An 18,008-nucleotide genomic window follows, 5' to 3' on the forward strand; every position below is an offset into this window, starting at 1 on the left:
TGCCCTGCAATACTAACATGAATACGGGAATGGAAGTACTGGATAGTCTTGTTAGAGGATCTTTCTCTTTTAATATCATTTACATTTATTTATTTAGCAGATGCTTTTCTCCAAGGTGACTTCCAATGAACTCTATGTAGTGTTATCAGCCCACACACCTTATTCACCGAGGTGACTTACACTGTACTGTACAGTACTTACAATGGATCATTCATCCATACATCAGTGGAACACACTCCCTCTGTCACTCACACACTATGGGGGAACCTGAACAGCTTGTCTTTGGACTGTGGGAGGAAACCCACACAGACACAAGGAGAGCATGCAAACTCCACACAAACTGAGTGGGAATTGAACCCATATCCTCTCGCACCACCCAGGTGCTGTGAGACTGCGGCGTTACTCGCTGTGCTGCCGTGCCACCCAAATATCAGTTTAAAGATTGACTTGGTTTCAATTTTTTTAACCTGAAAGGGTGTAATATTTTCCACTGCTTTATCTTCTTTATTCCAGAAAGTCTTGGAGCTCTTGCTTCTGAAGGACCCAATCTTCCCCAAAGCCCACACTCTGGGGGACTACCACTACTCAGGTGAGAGTGCCATTGTGCAAGTGTTAGAGGTTGGAATGTGTTCTGTTTTCTGTAGCATCAGTGTCCCAGGCTGGGATCTCCTGGATTTCTGTGCCCGCTTGTACAGAACAGAGACGTTGTATAGACATGACTGATTTGTGTGGGTATGGCATCTCTTGCAGGGTCAGACTGTTGGACCCCGGCAGAGAGGGGATTCTTCAACAAGGGCATTGCTGCCTACAAGAAGGACTTCTTCCTGGTCCAGAAACTGGTATGTGGTCTTGGAGATCCATAACAAGAAAATGAATAATAGTTGATGGCTTGAAACACTGTGGTCATTTCTCATAAGGAAGTGAAAATATACCTTTAGCAAAGGGATGTGTTTCTGTGTGTCCAATGCTACAGGTGCGCACAAAGACTGTGGCCCAATGTGTCGAGTTCTACTACACTTACAAGAAGCAGGTGAAGCTCGGCCGCAACGGGGTGCTGATATACGGTGAGGCTGATCTTCCTGAGCTAAGGGCCTCGGATGTGGAGGTGGACATTAAGGTGAGCAGGGCTCATTTTACACCCACCGTTCTGCACTGCATCAGTCAGAGTGTTGTGGCACTTGCCAAACTGCAGTGTAATTTTTAACAAAAGCATCTATGTCACTGATGCAGAACTCCCAGCGATATGACACATCCAAGGAAGACGATGACCATGTAAGGGAGGAGGGGTCATGTGACGTCAAGCGCGAGGGCAGCCCAGCCAAGGCGACACAGCCACTGCAGGTTAGTGAGCACGTTGGGGGTAGCTCAGAGGTATGGTATAAAAATCTAGGCTTAAGTATTAGATGTATTGCTTACGTACAGGTGGTCCCCGATTTACGATGGTTCGTCTTACGATTTTTTCAATTTTACGATGGTGAGCTGGCGATAGACATTCAGTAGAAACCGTATGCCACGCTCTCGTGTCAATCGATCGCACCTACCCTGAATTAGAGCAGCAGGGTATAAAGGAAACTGTGCCGGCTCACCTGGTTGCAGAACCTTGTTGAGTAAACCTGCTTCTCCTGCGATAGTGATAGAACCCTGCTTACCTCCTTTGCCTTTCGTTCTGTTTGCTGCCTTCCCGGTTTCAGATCTCCTGCTTTGCTTGATTGACTTGCGTTCCTGTCTTATCCCAAGAACAATGTCTGCGCCTTGAACGACCCATGCCTGTCCCGACTACGACCCTTGCTTACTCCTTGTTTTGGTTCCTACAATAATCGAACCTGCAGTTGGGTCCACACCAACTGTTCGGTCTCCCGCCCTCGTCCATGACAAAGTACTTCAAATTTTGCATTTTGATTTTATTTTTTATTCCCCCCCCCGAGCAAGTGATATGTGGTGCGATACTCTTATCGCAATGCTGGGCAGCGGTCCGCATCTCCCAGTCTGTGACGCAGAGGTGTGCATTAGGTGTATTAAATGCATTTTCAACTTATGATATTTTCCACTTGCGATGGGTTTTGCTGAACTTAACCCCGTTGTAAGTTGGGGACCACCTGTATATGATGTATTAGCATTTGCATGCTCCCTTTTTCTAGCCAGTTTCCTTCTCGTCATTTATCGTACTGTTTCTATTCTGTTTTGTTCTGTTGTTCTTGGGCAGCATTGGGTGCCTTAGAGTTCCTGTTTCACTCTGTATTTTTAGTACTGTCAGTTTTCATAATACTGCCTTTGAGAAATATTCTCAGTGAGATAGAGAGAAATCTTTCACTTGCTTTTTCTTGTTAAACTTCTCTTTTCAGTTTCTTTAAATCCTTTTTTTAGTTTAGTGCACATTATTATGAAGTACTGCAAATTCAGTTTCTTGCTAGAAGGCGAAAGGCTGTGAGATGATTGAGATGTGTTAGGAGAAGTTAGGCCACACGTGGGAGGGTGGCGGCTGCTGTATGGTGTCTGCTTTCACCAAGGCTCGTATTTTGACTGGAAATTTCTGTTCTTCTAAGGTGTTTCTCATGGCAGGTGGTAGGTCATTACATGACATTTTATACCACAAATTACAATTTTTGCTAAGTCTGAATTCCCATCAAAGGAGCCCTTGCTATACAATATGCATTTAATTAGTTTATTCTCGTGAAAGTCTGTCTGTATAATTAAGTACAGTTCTAAAGCCTCTTTGAGTAAAAAAAAAAAAAAAAATCAAGGCAGAACAGTAACAATAGCGATATTAAGATTAGGACTGTATGTGCTGTATTATCAGGGCTGTGTCTTAATGGTGTTGTGTGAGTTTAGAAGCTGGATGCCAGCAGAAGAACCTTAGTGCACTCCAGAAATCCATAAGGGACACAGCTTGAGGGAAAAGGCTATTTTTGTGCCTTGTTGCTTGAGTCCTGATTGCTTCCAGAAGGGAGAGTTGGAAGATGTAATGGCCAGGGTGGGAAAGATTGGTAGGGTTCCACTACATTTAACATTTATTCATTTACATTTATTTAGCAGAAACTTTTCTCCAAAGCGACTTCCAATGAACTCTGTGGTGTTACCAGCCCACACACCTTATTCACTGCAGTGATTTACACTGCTAGATACACTACTTACACTGGGTCACTCATCCATACATCAATGGAACACACTCTCTCTGTCACTCACACACTGTGGGTGAACCTGAACAGCATGTCTTTGGAACGTGGGAGGAAACCCACGCAGACACAGGGAGAACATACAAACTCCACACTGAGTGAGGATGGAACCCACAGCAGTGCTACTAACTGTGCCATCGTGCCGCCTTTTAGCTGACACTTTTCTCAAAGGCAATCACGGTGTTAAACTACTTCAAATTATTTTCCCCATTTATGAAGCTGGGTAATAATACTGGAGTAATTTAGGGTAAGTACCTTGCTTAAGATGACTACAGCTGGAGGTAAGACTTAAACGTGTGGCCTTTGGGACCAGAGGCAGCAGCTCTAACCACTACGATACCAGCTGCCCCCATATTTATACTGAACGTTAGTCTATAAATGCGGCTTTTATCAGAACAAAATAGACTTCAGGCTTCGATGCCAGTGTATTATTGAAGGCTGAAAGAGGATTTAGTCATCCATTTTCCATTGTCTTCAGGTGTATGAGTGTTTTGTAGATGATGTGACATGTTATATGAATATATGGAACATGGCTGAAATGATCATATATACGTCTGCTTTTTTGTGTAGAAGATTAGTTATTCATTTGTTTTATATTATTACGTTCATAAGTAAATTTAAATATAATGGTTTAAAAAAGGATTTTTTAAAAAAACATTGTTTCATAACATGGGGTCCATGGATGTGTTCTGCGGTCTGTAAAGCACTGGCATGCTTTCAAAATAAAGCTGTCCGCATATAATTTATAAATCTTTGACGTAATTCTCTATGAAGGTAATCAAGTTTATGTAATAAATATTTTCCTCTGTTTATGACCATTTTTCGAAGATTACTCCTTAGCGTTCAGCAGATTCCTGAAGGGGGATGTGGCCTTATAAAGCTTTAGAATTTTGCTTTAGAAGATGGTGTTCCATGTGTCTTTTTTTCACATTCATTTGTTAAAAATGAACACATTCCTTGCGGGTGTTCAGAAATATTCCTGCCTAATATGGGACATTATGTAAAATTTGTGCCAGTCTCTGTCTGTCTGTTTGGGAATCATGGTAATGTTTAGCAATAAGATGCTGCAGGAATCTGCAGAAATTTGCTCAAGACTGACATGAGTCAGGGCAGCAAAGTGGTGCAGCAGGTAGTGCTGGTACCTCACAGCTCCTTTCTATGAAGTTTGCATATTCTCTCTGTGTTTGAGTGAGTCTCTTTTGACTGCTTCAGTCTCCTCCCAACATGTTCTTCAAGAGAGCTGGTGACTCTGAATTACCCTTTGTGTATGTGGGTGGCACCGCGATGAGTGGTACCGTGATGGGCGGCACGATAGCACAGCGAGTAGCGCTGCTGTGTCACAGCGCCTGGGTGGTGCGAGAGGACGTGGGTTCGATCCCACCTCAGTCTGTGTGGAGTTTGCATGTTCTCCCCGTGTCTGCGTGGGTTTCCTCCCACAGTCCAGAGACATGCTGTTCAGGTTCCCCCTTAGTGTGTGAGTGACAGAGAGAGTGTGTTCCACTGTTGTATGGATGAGTGACCCAGTGTAAGCAGTGTATCTAGCAGTGTAAATCACTGCAGTGAATAAGGTGTGTGGGCTGATGACACTACATAGAGTTCATTGGAAGTCGCTTTGGAGAGAAGTTTCTGCTAAATAAATAAATATAAATGTGTATGTGTGTGACTGGTGTCCTGTTCTAGATGTACTCTTCCTAATGCTGTACAATCCCTGGAATAGGCTTCAGACCACTGTGATTCTGTATTAGACAAACAAATATTCATAACGGGTGTAAGGATAAAATGAGTAAGTGTCTCAACAATGAGGTGGTGATAAATGGTGGTTATTGTCTGGAGATTACTGATGGATTAATTGACTTGTTTTTCTATTGATTGGGTTTAAGAGCTTCCATGTGTAGGGTAAAAACAGTGTAATACTTGATTGTGCTTAACTGGAATAAGGAATTGTTCCAGGTGTTTTTTCTTTCCATGTTTGTACCATGAATTGCGATGTTTGTGTACGGTGTATCGCTGTATTCCTTCACTTCTTTTCTCAGATATTAGGTGCAGTGAAATCCTCTCTGTATTTACTCTGGTGCCCCTACTTGTCACCCCAGGAGGATGCAAGGAAAGATGAGCTGCCTCCAGTTCGACAGCCCCCTCAACCACCGCCACCAGCTGCAGCTACACCCCCACGCCCTGATGTGTCCGGGAGGAAGGGCGGAGCAACCCAGGCTGCCAAGGTGCAGCAGGACCAAGAAAGCATCTTTCCCTGCAAGAAGTGTGGCAGGTCAGTTGATTTTTCCACTCAGCCACACTTTCTGTTTGCAATACGGTGCCTCCAGGACTGCAATGAAGGAAGCGCCAATTCTGCATCTGACTGGATGGATTATGTGATGAGCTTTGAGTGAGAATGCTGGTACTTGACTTAAGGTTTTGAGGTGCTTGCAGTGCAGAAGGGTGCTCGTCCGTTTCTTCACACAGGTCCAGTGTTTCTTGGCTTTTTGTTTTAGTTGGGGTAAACAGACTCTTAACCCTTGTCTGAGATGTGGAACGAAGAGCGACGGGAATAGAATTCTGGCTAAATCTATTGGCCACACAGGCCAGGGACCCTGTTATTACCAGATGCTGTCTAGCAATAGAAACAAAGCTATGAATTGGAATGCCATGCTCCGTTGTGGGAGACAGAGTGTACACCATGCAAGTCTCATGTTTTTCCGCTTAACTGCTTTGGGCCCCGATGTTCTTGTGCACGTGCCCATGCCTGTATTCTTACTGCGCTTGTCTGCCCTGTGGTTCCTTTTTGACATCTGACCCCTCTGTCTCACCCAGGGTGTTCTACAAAGTGAAGAGCCGCAGTGCCCACATGAAGAGCCATGCAGAGCAGGAGAAGAAGGCAGCTGCGCTTCGTCAGAGAGAGGCAGAGGAGCGTGCGGCAAAGTTGGCAGCAGAAGCAGCAAAGGTCGAAGTGGCCGCACAGCAGAACGGGGCAAGGGACCGCGATGGGAACAGCAGCAGTAATGGCAGCAGCAGTGAAGAGTCTTCGGAAGAAGCAGAGGACGAAGCAGATGAGGACTGGCATTGAAGGAACCCCGACACGATCGTGGTTTTCAGCTCGACGAATCCCGCCGTCCCCTATTGGAAATTGTCTTTCTTACGAACAAGTGTGAGGACGGGTCTAGTCCTGGCGCCTTTGTGCTCTCAGTCTCTCTCTTCACCCCCTGAACTGAGTGTGTCCCTAGACTGGCAGTGTGGTGTACCTGCTGTTGGGGTATCTCACCTCTGGGGGACTATGCAGGGGGCAACAGCTGTTTGTCGGTCTCTCTCTTTCTCTCTCTCTCTCACTCTCTCACAAGCACTTTGGCACAGTCTCAGACCGGGAATTGGAGGTATGCGTTGTGTGATCCCACCTCAGCCTAAAGGTAGATGAGCGTACTGCAAAAAAATGCGAGTACAGTGATGTGTAGGGTTTGGCTGGGCAGATTCCAGAATGTTTTAATTCTCTAGTGCTTCATGATGTCAGTTTTACTGTTTTTATACCATATATTTTAAAGACTGCAAATAATCCTGCACAACAGAAATCAACCAAAACAAGGCCAAACAAGAGCTGTTTTATATTTTGGTTGTTTTTTTTTTTTTTTTTTTTCTTCCACTTTAGAGACTTTGGATGTTTCTGATGTTTTTATATTTACAAGACAATCCACTTTACTCAAAGCTCTTTTGTATTGGAAAAAAGTGCTATTATTGTTGTTATTGTTGTCATCTATGCGCCATTGTAATGATTCTTTTAATGTAAAATTTAATGGTTCTCTTTCTTGTCTGGCTGTTGGGACTTGTATAGAAACTGTGATGATGAAATGGATTTGTCTGGAAATTAGAACAAACAAGGGTTTAATGTATGTGCAATACTGTGTTGTCAACAGTCGTTACCGCCTGTGCTCTTTCCTCGCCTTAACTTCTTAACTAACGTTGCTAAGATCAGTCACCCCTTCCTCCTATGAAACAATACTGACAATCTAGAAATCCCAAGCAGATTTCTCAGGGTTTGCATTTGTTTTCAATCTAGGGTCATATAGGGTTTTAAGTAAGCATTTTGTTTACATCTGTGCTCAAAGGCATCTCTATTTCTAAACTATGCATAAAATCTTTTCCCGTTTGCTTTTCACGTGTGCATTTTTAGCTGAACTCCTTCCTTTCTGAAGCTATGAACAACTGAGGAAAATTGACTGCTATTTTGTATTTAAACTACGTTTGATATGAATGCGTAGATATTTTACTTCATGAACGCTAAGCTGAAATGCTACTGGCATCTTGTACAGAATGTTTAAGGGAATTGCAAAGCGAAGGTTTATATACAAAAAGTATATTATATATAATTGTATATCCACATTTTCTATATTATTTTGATGAGGAACTAAGATACACTAAATGGAAAGAATATTGCGTGCTTTTGCTATAGTAACTTATTTGATTTCTTAACATGGAGTTTTTGAGTATTGATGACAAACTTTTGATTAAAGTTCTTAACCCTCCTAAGCCGTGCAGTTGGTTTTGTTGTTGTTATACACTTTTTTCAGAGATATCCAAGGAATGTCTTCTCATCTCAGAATCGCATGTGCCTCTTCTCTGTATGTGTACAGGGACCAAGTGGTGCCTCCTTTAGTTATTGATTCAACTGATTCAATTGCATAATCCAGTACCAGCTGGGACAACTGGTAGTATAGTGGTTAGAGCAGCCTCCTTTAGATTCAAAGACTGCAGATGTAAATCCCACCTAGTACCCTTGAGGAGGGTGCTTGTCCTAAATTGCTCTAGTGAAATTACCGAACTATATAAATGGGTGAATAATTGTAAGTAGCTTAACATTGTAAGTTGCTTTGGAAAAAAGTATCATAAATGACTAAACGCACAAATTCAATGCAGTTGTGGACAAGTTCTTGGCATCTGCCTGCCCTGATCATGCTGGACCTCCCTGCGAAGTCATGCGCTCTGGATTCAAGCCTTTGTGAGAAACTGAAATCTCTGACCTTCTGCTGTCACAGAGAGCCACCCCCTGCTTGCTTGATCCAGTCCTATTGATACTCCTATAGACCATCTTCCTGCAACTCTCCACTTTCATCTCCAAGATCAACTCCTGGCTCTCCTCTGGCTGCTTCCCATCTGCCTACAAAGGTTGCCGTCTCTGGATCCTGACTCAGTCCAGAAGTACAGGCCGGTCTTACTCCTCCTTTTTCTGTCAAAAATTCTGGAATGGGCAACCTGTGATAAACTATCTGCATTCCTCACCCAGAACCATCTCCTTGACAGATATCGGTCTGGATACAAAGCTGGACATTCCACTGAGGCAGCGTTCCTGGCAGTGTCAGATGCTCTTCAGTCAGCTAGAGTGGCCTCTCCTTGATCCTAATTGTCCTCGACCTGTCTGCAGCATTCAATGCTGTCAACCACCTGATTCTACTCTCTTCTCTTGGTCAGCTTGGTATCGAAGGAACACTAAAATGGTTCGAGTCGTACCTATCAGACAGATCCTACCAAGTGGTCTGGCAGGGGTCTCGTTCATCTCCTCAGCCTTTCTCAACTGGTGTCCCACAAGGCTATGCACTGGACCGCCTCAATCTATACCTCTTCCCTCTGCGCTGTCATCGCCTTCCGTGGATTTGACTACCACTGCTATGCTGATGATACTCAGCTCTTCCTCTCATTTCCACATGGAGCATCAGACATTTCCTCATGCTTCGCTGTCTTCCTGTCGTGAACTCCATCAAACTGGACAGCTCACTGATTTTTGCCTCCTTCCTCGGCTAAGAGTCTAGGAGTGATGATTGACTTGATAGTCTTTTTCTCTCAGCACATCAAAGCCACAATTCACACCTGCAGATATATCCTGCATGATATTCGCAGGATCCATCCATATCTAACAACAAACTCTTCAAAACTAATTGTTCAGACCATGGTGATATTCCACCTGGACTACTGCAGTTCTGTCCTGTCTGGCCTTCCAGCTACTGCCATCAAACCTCTACAGCTGATACAGAACTTTGCTGCACTAGTTGTTTGATTTGCTGACGTGTTCCCGTGTATCTGTCCTCCTCGTCTCTCTGCACTGGCTTCCTATAGCTGCCTGTATCAAATTCAAAACTCGGTTGTTGTGGCCTGCAAAAGCATACGATAATACACAGGGTAAGATTTTAACACCCTTGTGCTAAAATTATGGGGGCTGCACACAAACTGCTAACCCAGCCAACAGAGTCTACTTCCTTCTGAATACCTAATACAACCACCTCATTTTACCAGCCATCTTATCTAGCTATCCTTACTACCCAAACCTCTTCACAGTACCTCTGCACAGCAGCACAGAGTAGCCATAGATGTTACCTCACTGGGGTTTTCAAGTGGGCACCTTCCTTTCTTGGTGTTTTGTTGAATTGAGCCCATGACACCTCCAGAAGGCTCAACAGTGAGGTTTGGTGGCCCAAACCCACCCCCTTCAATGCTCACAGCACTGTCCCAGTGGCTCAGTCTGTCAGAAGCCTCACTGGTCCTGTCACATTTTATCTTTGTTAAAATCATGGAACTGAGAACCTACTTCCATCATGTGATCTGCCAAAGAATTTATATGCTCGGAATTATCCGGGATATACATACGATATTCTGATTCTTCCCTGGGGTAAGTACATGTTCTAAATATTGTACTTGTTTTATGAGCTGTAGCTTTTCTTCAGTAGCTTTATGGCCGTTTTCTGCAAAGACACAAGCAGGATTTTCGTGTCGCATTTGCATGCTTGTTTTGTCTCTCAACATAGCAACAAATCATCTACATACTGGATGAGAACACTACCACACTCAGGCATGAACCCTTCCAGGTTTTGTGCTACTGCTTCTCCATACACACTAGGTGATTCAGCGTAACCTTGAGGCATGGCAGTCCATCTCCATCTCTTCCCTTTAAAGATGAAGGCAAACCAATATTATGAATCTGGGCAGCCTGGAATGGAAAAGAAAGCATTTGTAAGGTCAATAATGGAAAACCACTGTATATTAGGTCAAACTGATGACAGAATAGTGGAGAGCTTTGGAGCAATGGGAGCTATAGGATGTATTGCTGAATTTACCCCCCTTAAGCCATGAACGAACCTCCAGGACCCATTAGCCTTTGTTACTGGCATTATAGGTGAATTCACAGGTGAGTATGATCTCTCCTTTACTGCCCTTCTCTTCACTAGGTCTGCATGTTTGTCAGAAATACCTTCTTCAGCTTTTTTAGATAAAGGGTACTGTGCCTTGTGTGGTCTGTATTCTGTCTTAGCATGTACCACTAGGGGTTTTGATGTTTTTACTCTCCAAAGTCATTCTTCCCCTGAGCCTACAAGAAGTCGGGCACATCTTGTAGCCACTCGAAAAATTCATTCCCCTCACATTTGTCAATATCCTTTTCTATCTCTGATCTCCCTTCACTTCCTACTTCTAGGACCATCCATCTTACAGTGGTCTGCACTTGGAGGTCATATTTTTGTACTTGATCATTCTCTGAGATCTATGTTCTTCCTCTACCATCAACCAATCAGCCCTACTTTCACAATTCTTCACCCACTTATCTAAATTCTTCCATTCAGTATCTCCCACTCTGCCCAGAGAAATGTGAGGAACTCACCCACCTTCATACCACATAGTTTTTTTGGTATTTAGGTATACCGCAACAGCAGCCTTCTTTCTTGTAATATACAGTCTTGAGATGCAGATTCTTTCAGGTATTGCTTGCTCATCTTTGAACATTGTTTGCCATACCTTTTCTTCCATCCTTGTGTGTGGAAAGAATCTCGCGGTGCAATGGAATTGAGGCGGTTGTTCCATTTTGGCAGACACTCAGTTTCAAAAAAGTTTTCATTCAAGACATTGACTTGACTTGAGTGTTGCATTTGATACTGTAGACCATAATATCCTGCTGAGGAGACTTGAAAACCTGGTTGGACTAAGGGGTACTGTTCCGAAGTGGTTTGACTGGTATTTAGCTAACCATAAACAATTTGTTTTGAAATCTGATGACTGCAACCCCTCGATCTCAACTACGGTTTAGTATGGTGTGCCTCAGGGCTCTGTGTTAGGTCCTTTATTGTTCTCTCTCTATATGGTACCATTTGGTGATATTATTGGCAAAATTACTGTAAGTTTCCACTCATAAGCTGAGGACACACTGCTATATGTTTTAAGCTTGATGACCCATCACGTGTCATGTTTTTAGTTAATTGTTTTGCCAGTATAAAACTATGGATGAGTACAAATTTTTTTTATCTCTAAATCCCAACAAAACAAAGGTATGTGTGATGGGTGGTGATACCAAAACTCTTGACACTATCATACCAGTCTTTACCACAAATGGTATAAGCTTCATGCATACAGATTGTGTTAAGGATCTGTGTGTCTTGTTGGATGGAAAGCTGTCATTTGTGTCTCATAATAATGTTTTGACTAGGTGGTGCTTCCTTCAGTTGAGAAACACAGCTGAATTAAGGCTATTCCTGAGTAGTCGGGATGCTGAGAAACTGCTTTATACTTTTGTCTCAAGTAGGTTAGACTATTATAATGCTTTATTATCAGGTTGTCCATACCACACTGTATCCAAACTACAATTAGTACAAAATGCTGCTGCGAGAATTGTCACTAGAACTAGGAAGTACAACCATATAACAATAGTACTGAAATTGCTGCATTGGCTCCCAGTTTTTTTTTTTTTTTTTTTTTTGGCCAAGCCAAGGCTGGGGAAATCCTCATGGAGACCTGTCAAAAAGTTATACATGGGTTGTGTCAGACTCTTACTGACTAAACCCCAGCCTCATTGGACAATATTTCTACTGTGTTAAGAATGTGCAGTTGGCATGCAAAAAGCAGGCTAAGTACCCTCCCTACTCCAGTGATGACCTCCCAAAGAGTTTGGGTCACCCCCATCATATGTCTCCATCTTAAAGCCAGCACCCTCTTGGTTTAGTACATGGTGTTCTGTGGTACGTCTATTAAAAGTGTCCGCCATTACTATACTCCCCTTCAAGGCCTTTACTCCCAGGAAGTACATACTTTCCTTAGTCAACCCAACCGTCTCATGAAGGAAGTTCAGACTCCTTATTGAGTGCACTTCTCCAATCGAACACTAAAGCTCCTACGCTGACTTCCAGCTCAGTGTTTTGGTCACCAGCTATCTCCCTTGCTTTTGTTATAATATTTGGTCTGTTATATTTCTCTTCCTTCTCTTCATAGGCCTTAATTAGTGTATCGCCTAAGTTGGCATCGGCAGTGATAGTAGTATCAGTTATATGTAATTGTTTTTTCTTATAAGATATTAGGTCTGGAATTCTGATACCCACATTTGTTTTTATACAGGGTTCTAGGATGACTTGGTATCCTCTTGATGTAATTAAATCTATAAGAGCCTTGTTGATATTATTATGTCTGAGCACACGTTTATCATGTACTCTACTACAGGACTGCATGATATGGCCCAGACTCTCTGTGGCATTGCAGCCTTCACTGCACTTTGGGGCTGGTCCTCGCCCTCTGACGCTTCTCTCTTTAGTCTCGTAAAGGTTATCTCTTATTTTAATGGCTTTGATGTCATTTTCGCTAGTTGATCATTTTGTCCCATTGCCAACCCAAGTGCTGGCCTGTGGGCACTGGGCGATGTTTTTAAGACCCAAGCCATCCCGGCTACTGTGGAGCTGTAGCTCCCAATAGGCCCTATAAGCTGTCTTATTGTTTATTGTTGTTCCGCCTTGCTCCATTAGCTTTTTGTAACATGGTGTTTAACTTGTACGTGGCGGTTATATTGCAAGTGTCTGCTTCTATAATCTTTTTTAGATTCTGCATCCTGTTTAACCTAAGATAGGGTATCTGCATTCTTAGATTAGGTACGCCCAGTCCCCTGTCTATTATATTACTGTGAAAGAATCCCTCCCAAGCACAAGTTGATGTAGTACTTCAGGAACCACACAAGTCCTTAGCAGGAACATCCTCTGCTGGGGTTGAAGTGGGACTTTCTTCAGTTGTTTAACATATTTTCTAGGGCTTCGGGTTGGATGATTGTTTATCGTAGGGACTAAAATGTATCCTTAGGAATTTATAGGTACTCAATGTCTATTGGGGGCACTTGTTTCTGCTCTGCACTTGTTTCTGCTATTCCTTCTGGGCTACAGTACCACGATTTGTTCTTCGGATCACTGACAGTCTGGAGCGTAGCACACTTTTTGACGTTGGAGGTCAGGCCAGTGGGCATCAAACATTACAACAGGATGTCAAGTTGACTTTGTAGACCTATTTCCATGCTCACTATAAGCACCATGTCATCCGTGAAGGCTAATGTTTTATATTTAAAGTCTTTTATCTTGTAACCACTTTTGGTGGACTTTCAGGATAGCCTCATTTAAGATATAATTGAACAAAAGATGACTTAATGGATCTCCCTGTCTAACTTCGTTGAATATTCTTATCCTCTACCTGAGCAGATCTATCTGTTGACCCAGATATATAATAGTGTTTGAGGTATCCACAGATGAGGGGGGCGCGGGGGCGCAGTGGGTTGGACCGGGTCCTGCTCTCCGGTGGGTCTGGGGTTCGAGTCCCACTTGGGGTGCCTTGCGGCAGACTGGTGTCCTGCCCTGGGTGTGTCCCCTCCCCCTCCGGCCTTACGCCCTGTGTTACCGGGTAGGCTCCGTGACCCCGTATGGGACGAGCGGTTCCGAAAATGTGTGTGTGTGTATCCACAGATGTAGTTTGGTACCCCTACAGATTTAGCACTTCTGATTATAGAGTCGTTGGCTACGAAATCGAATGCTTTCTGTAGGTCTACAAAACAGATTGCTAGACTTTTATGGTTTTTCTTGGCGTCATCTATTATATAATTTAAAATCATGGCACTACAACCATAAACATTTCTAAAGCCTTTTTGTGTAATATATGGTTTTATATAAACCGACACTAGCTAGAATTTTGTGGTAAAGTCTACACAACCCTTTCCCAACAGAAATTAGCCTAAACTCTGCTGCGTGCCTAGGTTTAAACACCTTTGGGATAAGGGCTGTTCTGCTGTTTTTAAAATTTTTGGGAATTGCCCCTGTTAACAGAGCCCCATTAAGCAGAAGGCAAAGTTTGCGGTTATCAATGTTTTTTATATGTCTGTTAAATAATCCATCCAGCCCGGGGGCCTTACTGAGACATAGGATTTTAACAATGGCTCCTAATTCCTCTATTGTAATTGGGTTTAGCATATCATAATGTATTGTTCTTGGCATTGCTTGAGGCCTGGCGTCAATGGTTTTATTCCCCTCGAGTACCCCTCTCCAGAACTTGATTTTCTCTTCATCTGGTATTGTAAGCTCAACCTCTTCATCCCATTCCCCCCATGAGGTCAGCTGCCCTCTTCCTAATTGTGTTATACAGATTTTGAATTTTTGCGTATTGAATATGCCTGAGGGCCCTACTAGTGGTAACATTATCCATTATCCATTCTCTCTTCTAGGTCTTTCCCTGGAGGAATTCTTCTTGCCCTCCTTGGCTTTACCCACTTCTGCTGGGACTGTTCCATTGAGCAGTTTTATGATGCATAGTTCAATGTCTTTGGTTATGTTGTCTTTATCCAGATTGGATATATGCCTATAAAGAGACTTGAAGGCAGGGCTTAAATTTTCAAGAGGTTTAGAGCCCTTTATCCACTGGGCAATGCCCTTGAGCTTGTTTTCTGCTTCTAGCAGAACATTATCAGGTCAAGCTAGAGGTGGAGATACTGGTCCTTTGCTGGAATCCTGAAGTAAAGGGTGAGCTTGACAGTCGTCCTCGACCGTTGAACCATCTTCATGATCTTCTTGTTTTATGGCCTCTAGTATTTCTTTATAGTGATTTTTTTGCCTCACTTTCTTAATGGATTCCACTGTTCACTGTGGCTACACTTTGTGGATCAAGACACTGATATTACGAATTGACTTCCTTTCATGATGCTTTCTTATTGTCACAGTCAGGGATGGGAGACAGGAGATAGGTAGTTCAGACCCAAGCGCCAGTGAGGTCATCCTGGATTCAATCCAACACACAGAGGCAGACGAAATCGGTGGTCAGGGACAGGCATAGGTCGATCGAGGTGCAAACGTTGTTTAGAAGGCAAGACAGTACTCAAAACAAAGGAAAGCAAGCAGAGGCCGAAAGCCAGGTAAACACGAGAACGAGGAACAAGGTGCAAGGGATGAACCGCTAAATTTGCAAGGCAGTGCATTGCAAGATTCCGCAACCTTGTGCCGGGACGGTCCTGCCTTTATCCCTGGCCTTGATTACCGTCTGGTATGGCTGCTTGGCTTGTGGGCGTGACACTTATTTGATGTTCAGTGCCAGCAGTCTTTGACAATTCATCTTCTTTGTCAAAGCACCTTTTCTTTATCCCTACTTGTCACTCCTTGGACTTGGATGAGTGGTAAAATTGGGAATGTTGCTAGCGGACATGGAGGGATCTTCCTGCTTTAGACTTGAATGATTTGTTACAGTACTGACATTTCAGCAGAGATGGTTTGGCTACTTCTCCCAAGGTCCCTTTAGGCTTGTCTGTGGACCAGCCTTCTTGACTTTTTAGATTCAGAATCATGAAGGAAACCTTGCGGGTGATTAGCTTTCAGGATTTGCAAACCCCCTGTTAGCTCATGAAACATGGTTGTCTGACTTTCTAGCACAAGGAGGTGGGAGTTGACTAAGAGAGTCAAGATTTTAGACAGAGTTGATTTTAAAGTCCTACTTCTGCCATATAAGGCAGTACATGGCATTGCTTTGGCTTACCTTTGTGAGATTATTGATTCTTACATTCTTACATTCCAAGACGATATCTTTGTTCTTTGGATGTGAGTTACCTTAAAGTACCTGTGATCAATAAGACCTCAGTAGGAGAGCACGCCTTTAGCTATAGAGAACCTATACTGTGGAATAGTCTACCAGTTACTGTCAGAAATGCCCCGCCTGTCTCAGTCTTTAAATTCAGACTAAAGACTTACATGTTCACTCGGACATTTCACTGACAAATATAATTCCATTGACTATGTTTCTGCTTTTTCCACCTCTGTAGTAAAATGCATTAACCGTCTAATTTCTTTAAGTCAAGTTGGTTTTGCTCGTATACAGTGGAATGAAATGTTGTTTTTCCAGGACCATGGTGCAACACAGAACAGTATGCAAGACTACATAAAGTGCAAATACACAACAGTGAGATGAGTGCAGGACAATAAATATACAGAATAGAACAGTAGATACACAGCACAATAAATACACAGGACATGGGCTGTAAAGTGTAAACCATTTTGTAGTATAGCAGCAATAAGTATTTAGTAGCAGCAAAAACGGGCCCCATAATAAAAAGTGTCTGATGCAGCTTCGTAAAGTATATATAGTATTGAGTAATGCTGGGTTAGTTCTTTGACTTTGCCAGGTGAGTGTTGGGAGGCAGCAGGTTGTTGATTAATCTGACTGCCTGAGGAAAGAAACTGTTGCAGAGCCTGCTGGTCATGGCACAGAGACAGTTGGTCAGGACACTCTCTATCGTGCCTCTGTAGAAGGTGGTGAAGACTGGGGGGGTTGGCTCTCTTCAACCTCCGTAGGAAGTGGGCTTTCTTGGCTAGGCAGGTGATGTTGAGAGTCCAGGAGAGGTCCTTCATCATGTGCTCACCAAGAAACGTGGAGCTTTTGGCTCTCTCCACAGTTGTTCCATTGATGTGCAGTGGTGAGTGCTCTACTCGGGTCCTCCTGACCTGTGTAAGTTATAAATTACTAACAATTTCTTCTTGCTGAGCATTGTTTCCCTACAATAAGACCTGAGGAGGCCAGCTGGCTGTCACACAAGCACCCCATCCTGACTGAAGTTGATGACCATCCACCATGATGGACGAGACGTATCTTGGTGAACTGGGAAATCAAGTTATCATACAGCAACAATTCTATTATTAGTTGTAACCTGATTTAGAAGTCTTGTTTAATCTAGAATGCCTAGGAGTGGTGGGCAGCCACTAGCACTTGAACCCCCAGAGGTTTTTTTTCTCCTTTAATTTTCAGTTGGGAGTATTTTGCTCCTTTCCTCCGTGGCCAGTAGGCATACTTACTGTATGCCTGCCTGTGTCAGTGCTTGCCTGCCTGTCCTCATGCTTGTCTGCTTCTTGCATGAGTGCCTGCCTGTTTGCCTGCATTTGTGCCTTCCCACTGCATACCAGCCTGACTCTATACATGCTTTCCCACCTACCTGCATGCCTGAGTATGAGCTTATTTGCTTTTCTGCCTGCTTGCGTGCATGTCTGACTGTCTGCCTAACTGCCTGCATGGCTGCCTGCTGGAATGCCTGCCTGTGTCGGTACTTGTCTGCCTGCCCTCATGCTTCTCTCTTTTTGCGTGAGTACCTGCCTGTTTTCCTGCGTTTGTGCCTTCGGGTGTTCTGGCCTGCCTAAAGCTTGGCTTTTTCACTGCATGCCTGCTTGCCTGCCTGTCTGCAGTCATGCTTATGTGGATCTCTGTCTGTGCACCTGCCTGCGTGCATATTTACCTGCTTGACTGTCTACCTAGCTGCGTGGGTGCCTGTGTCTGCCTGCATGTCTAACTACCAGCCTGCCTGAATGCTGAAACTCTGTCCACATTTAAAAAGGGTCTGAAAACTCACCTCTTTCAAACTCACTTCGCCCATGAGCTCTTAAGCTCATGTAAGGTGTAAATGTTCATGCACCATAACTTTATGATCATGCCTGGATAAGCTTTTACACAGCCGCTACTCCCGTATTGTACGTCAATGTTTGTGTATCTCAAAAAAAAAAATGTTGGAAGGTGATCAGGAGTTGTCTTTTCTGAGTTTTATGCAGCTAC

At 43.5% G+C, this 18,008-nt stretch overlaps 1 protein-coding gene across 3 annotated transcripts in view; it reads left to right on the forward strand.

The window, feature by feature from the left end:
• Positions 1-7,680, forward strand: part of LOC108924094 (ELM2 and SANT domain-containing protein 1-like) — a 31,594-nt gene extending 23,914 nt beyond the window's left edge. For all 3 annotated transcript variants that reach the window (XM_018735252.2, XM_018735254.2, XM_018735253.2), the window contains exons 8-13: positions 514-589; positions 751-839; positions 974-1,117; positions 1,231-1,341; positions 5,267-5,439; positions 5,982-7,680. In XM_018735252.2, coding sequence (XP_018590768.1) covers positions 514-589; positions 751-839; positions 974-1,117; positions 1,231-1,341; positions 5,267-5,439; positions 5,982-6,234 — 846 coding nt within the window. In that variant the 3' untranslated portion in view covers positions 6,235-7,680. The remainder of the gene's footprint in view (positions 1-513; positions 590-750; positions 840-973; positions 1,118-1,230; positions 1,342-5,266; positions 5,440-5,981) is intronic.
• The last annotated feature ends 10,328 nt before the right edge of the window (positions 7,681-18,008 follow it).

This window comes from Scleropages formosus, chromosome 1, assembly GCF_900964775.1.
Source record: "Scleropages formosus chromosome 1, fSclFor1.1, whole genome shotgun sequence".
Taxonomy (NCBI): Eukaryota; Metazoa; Chordata; class Actinopteri; order Osteoglossiformes; family Osteoglossidae; genus Scleropages; species Scleropages formosus.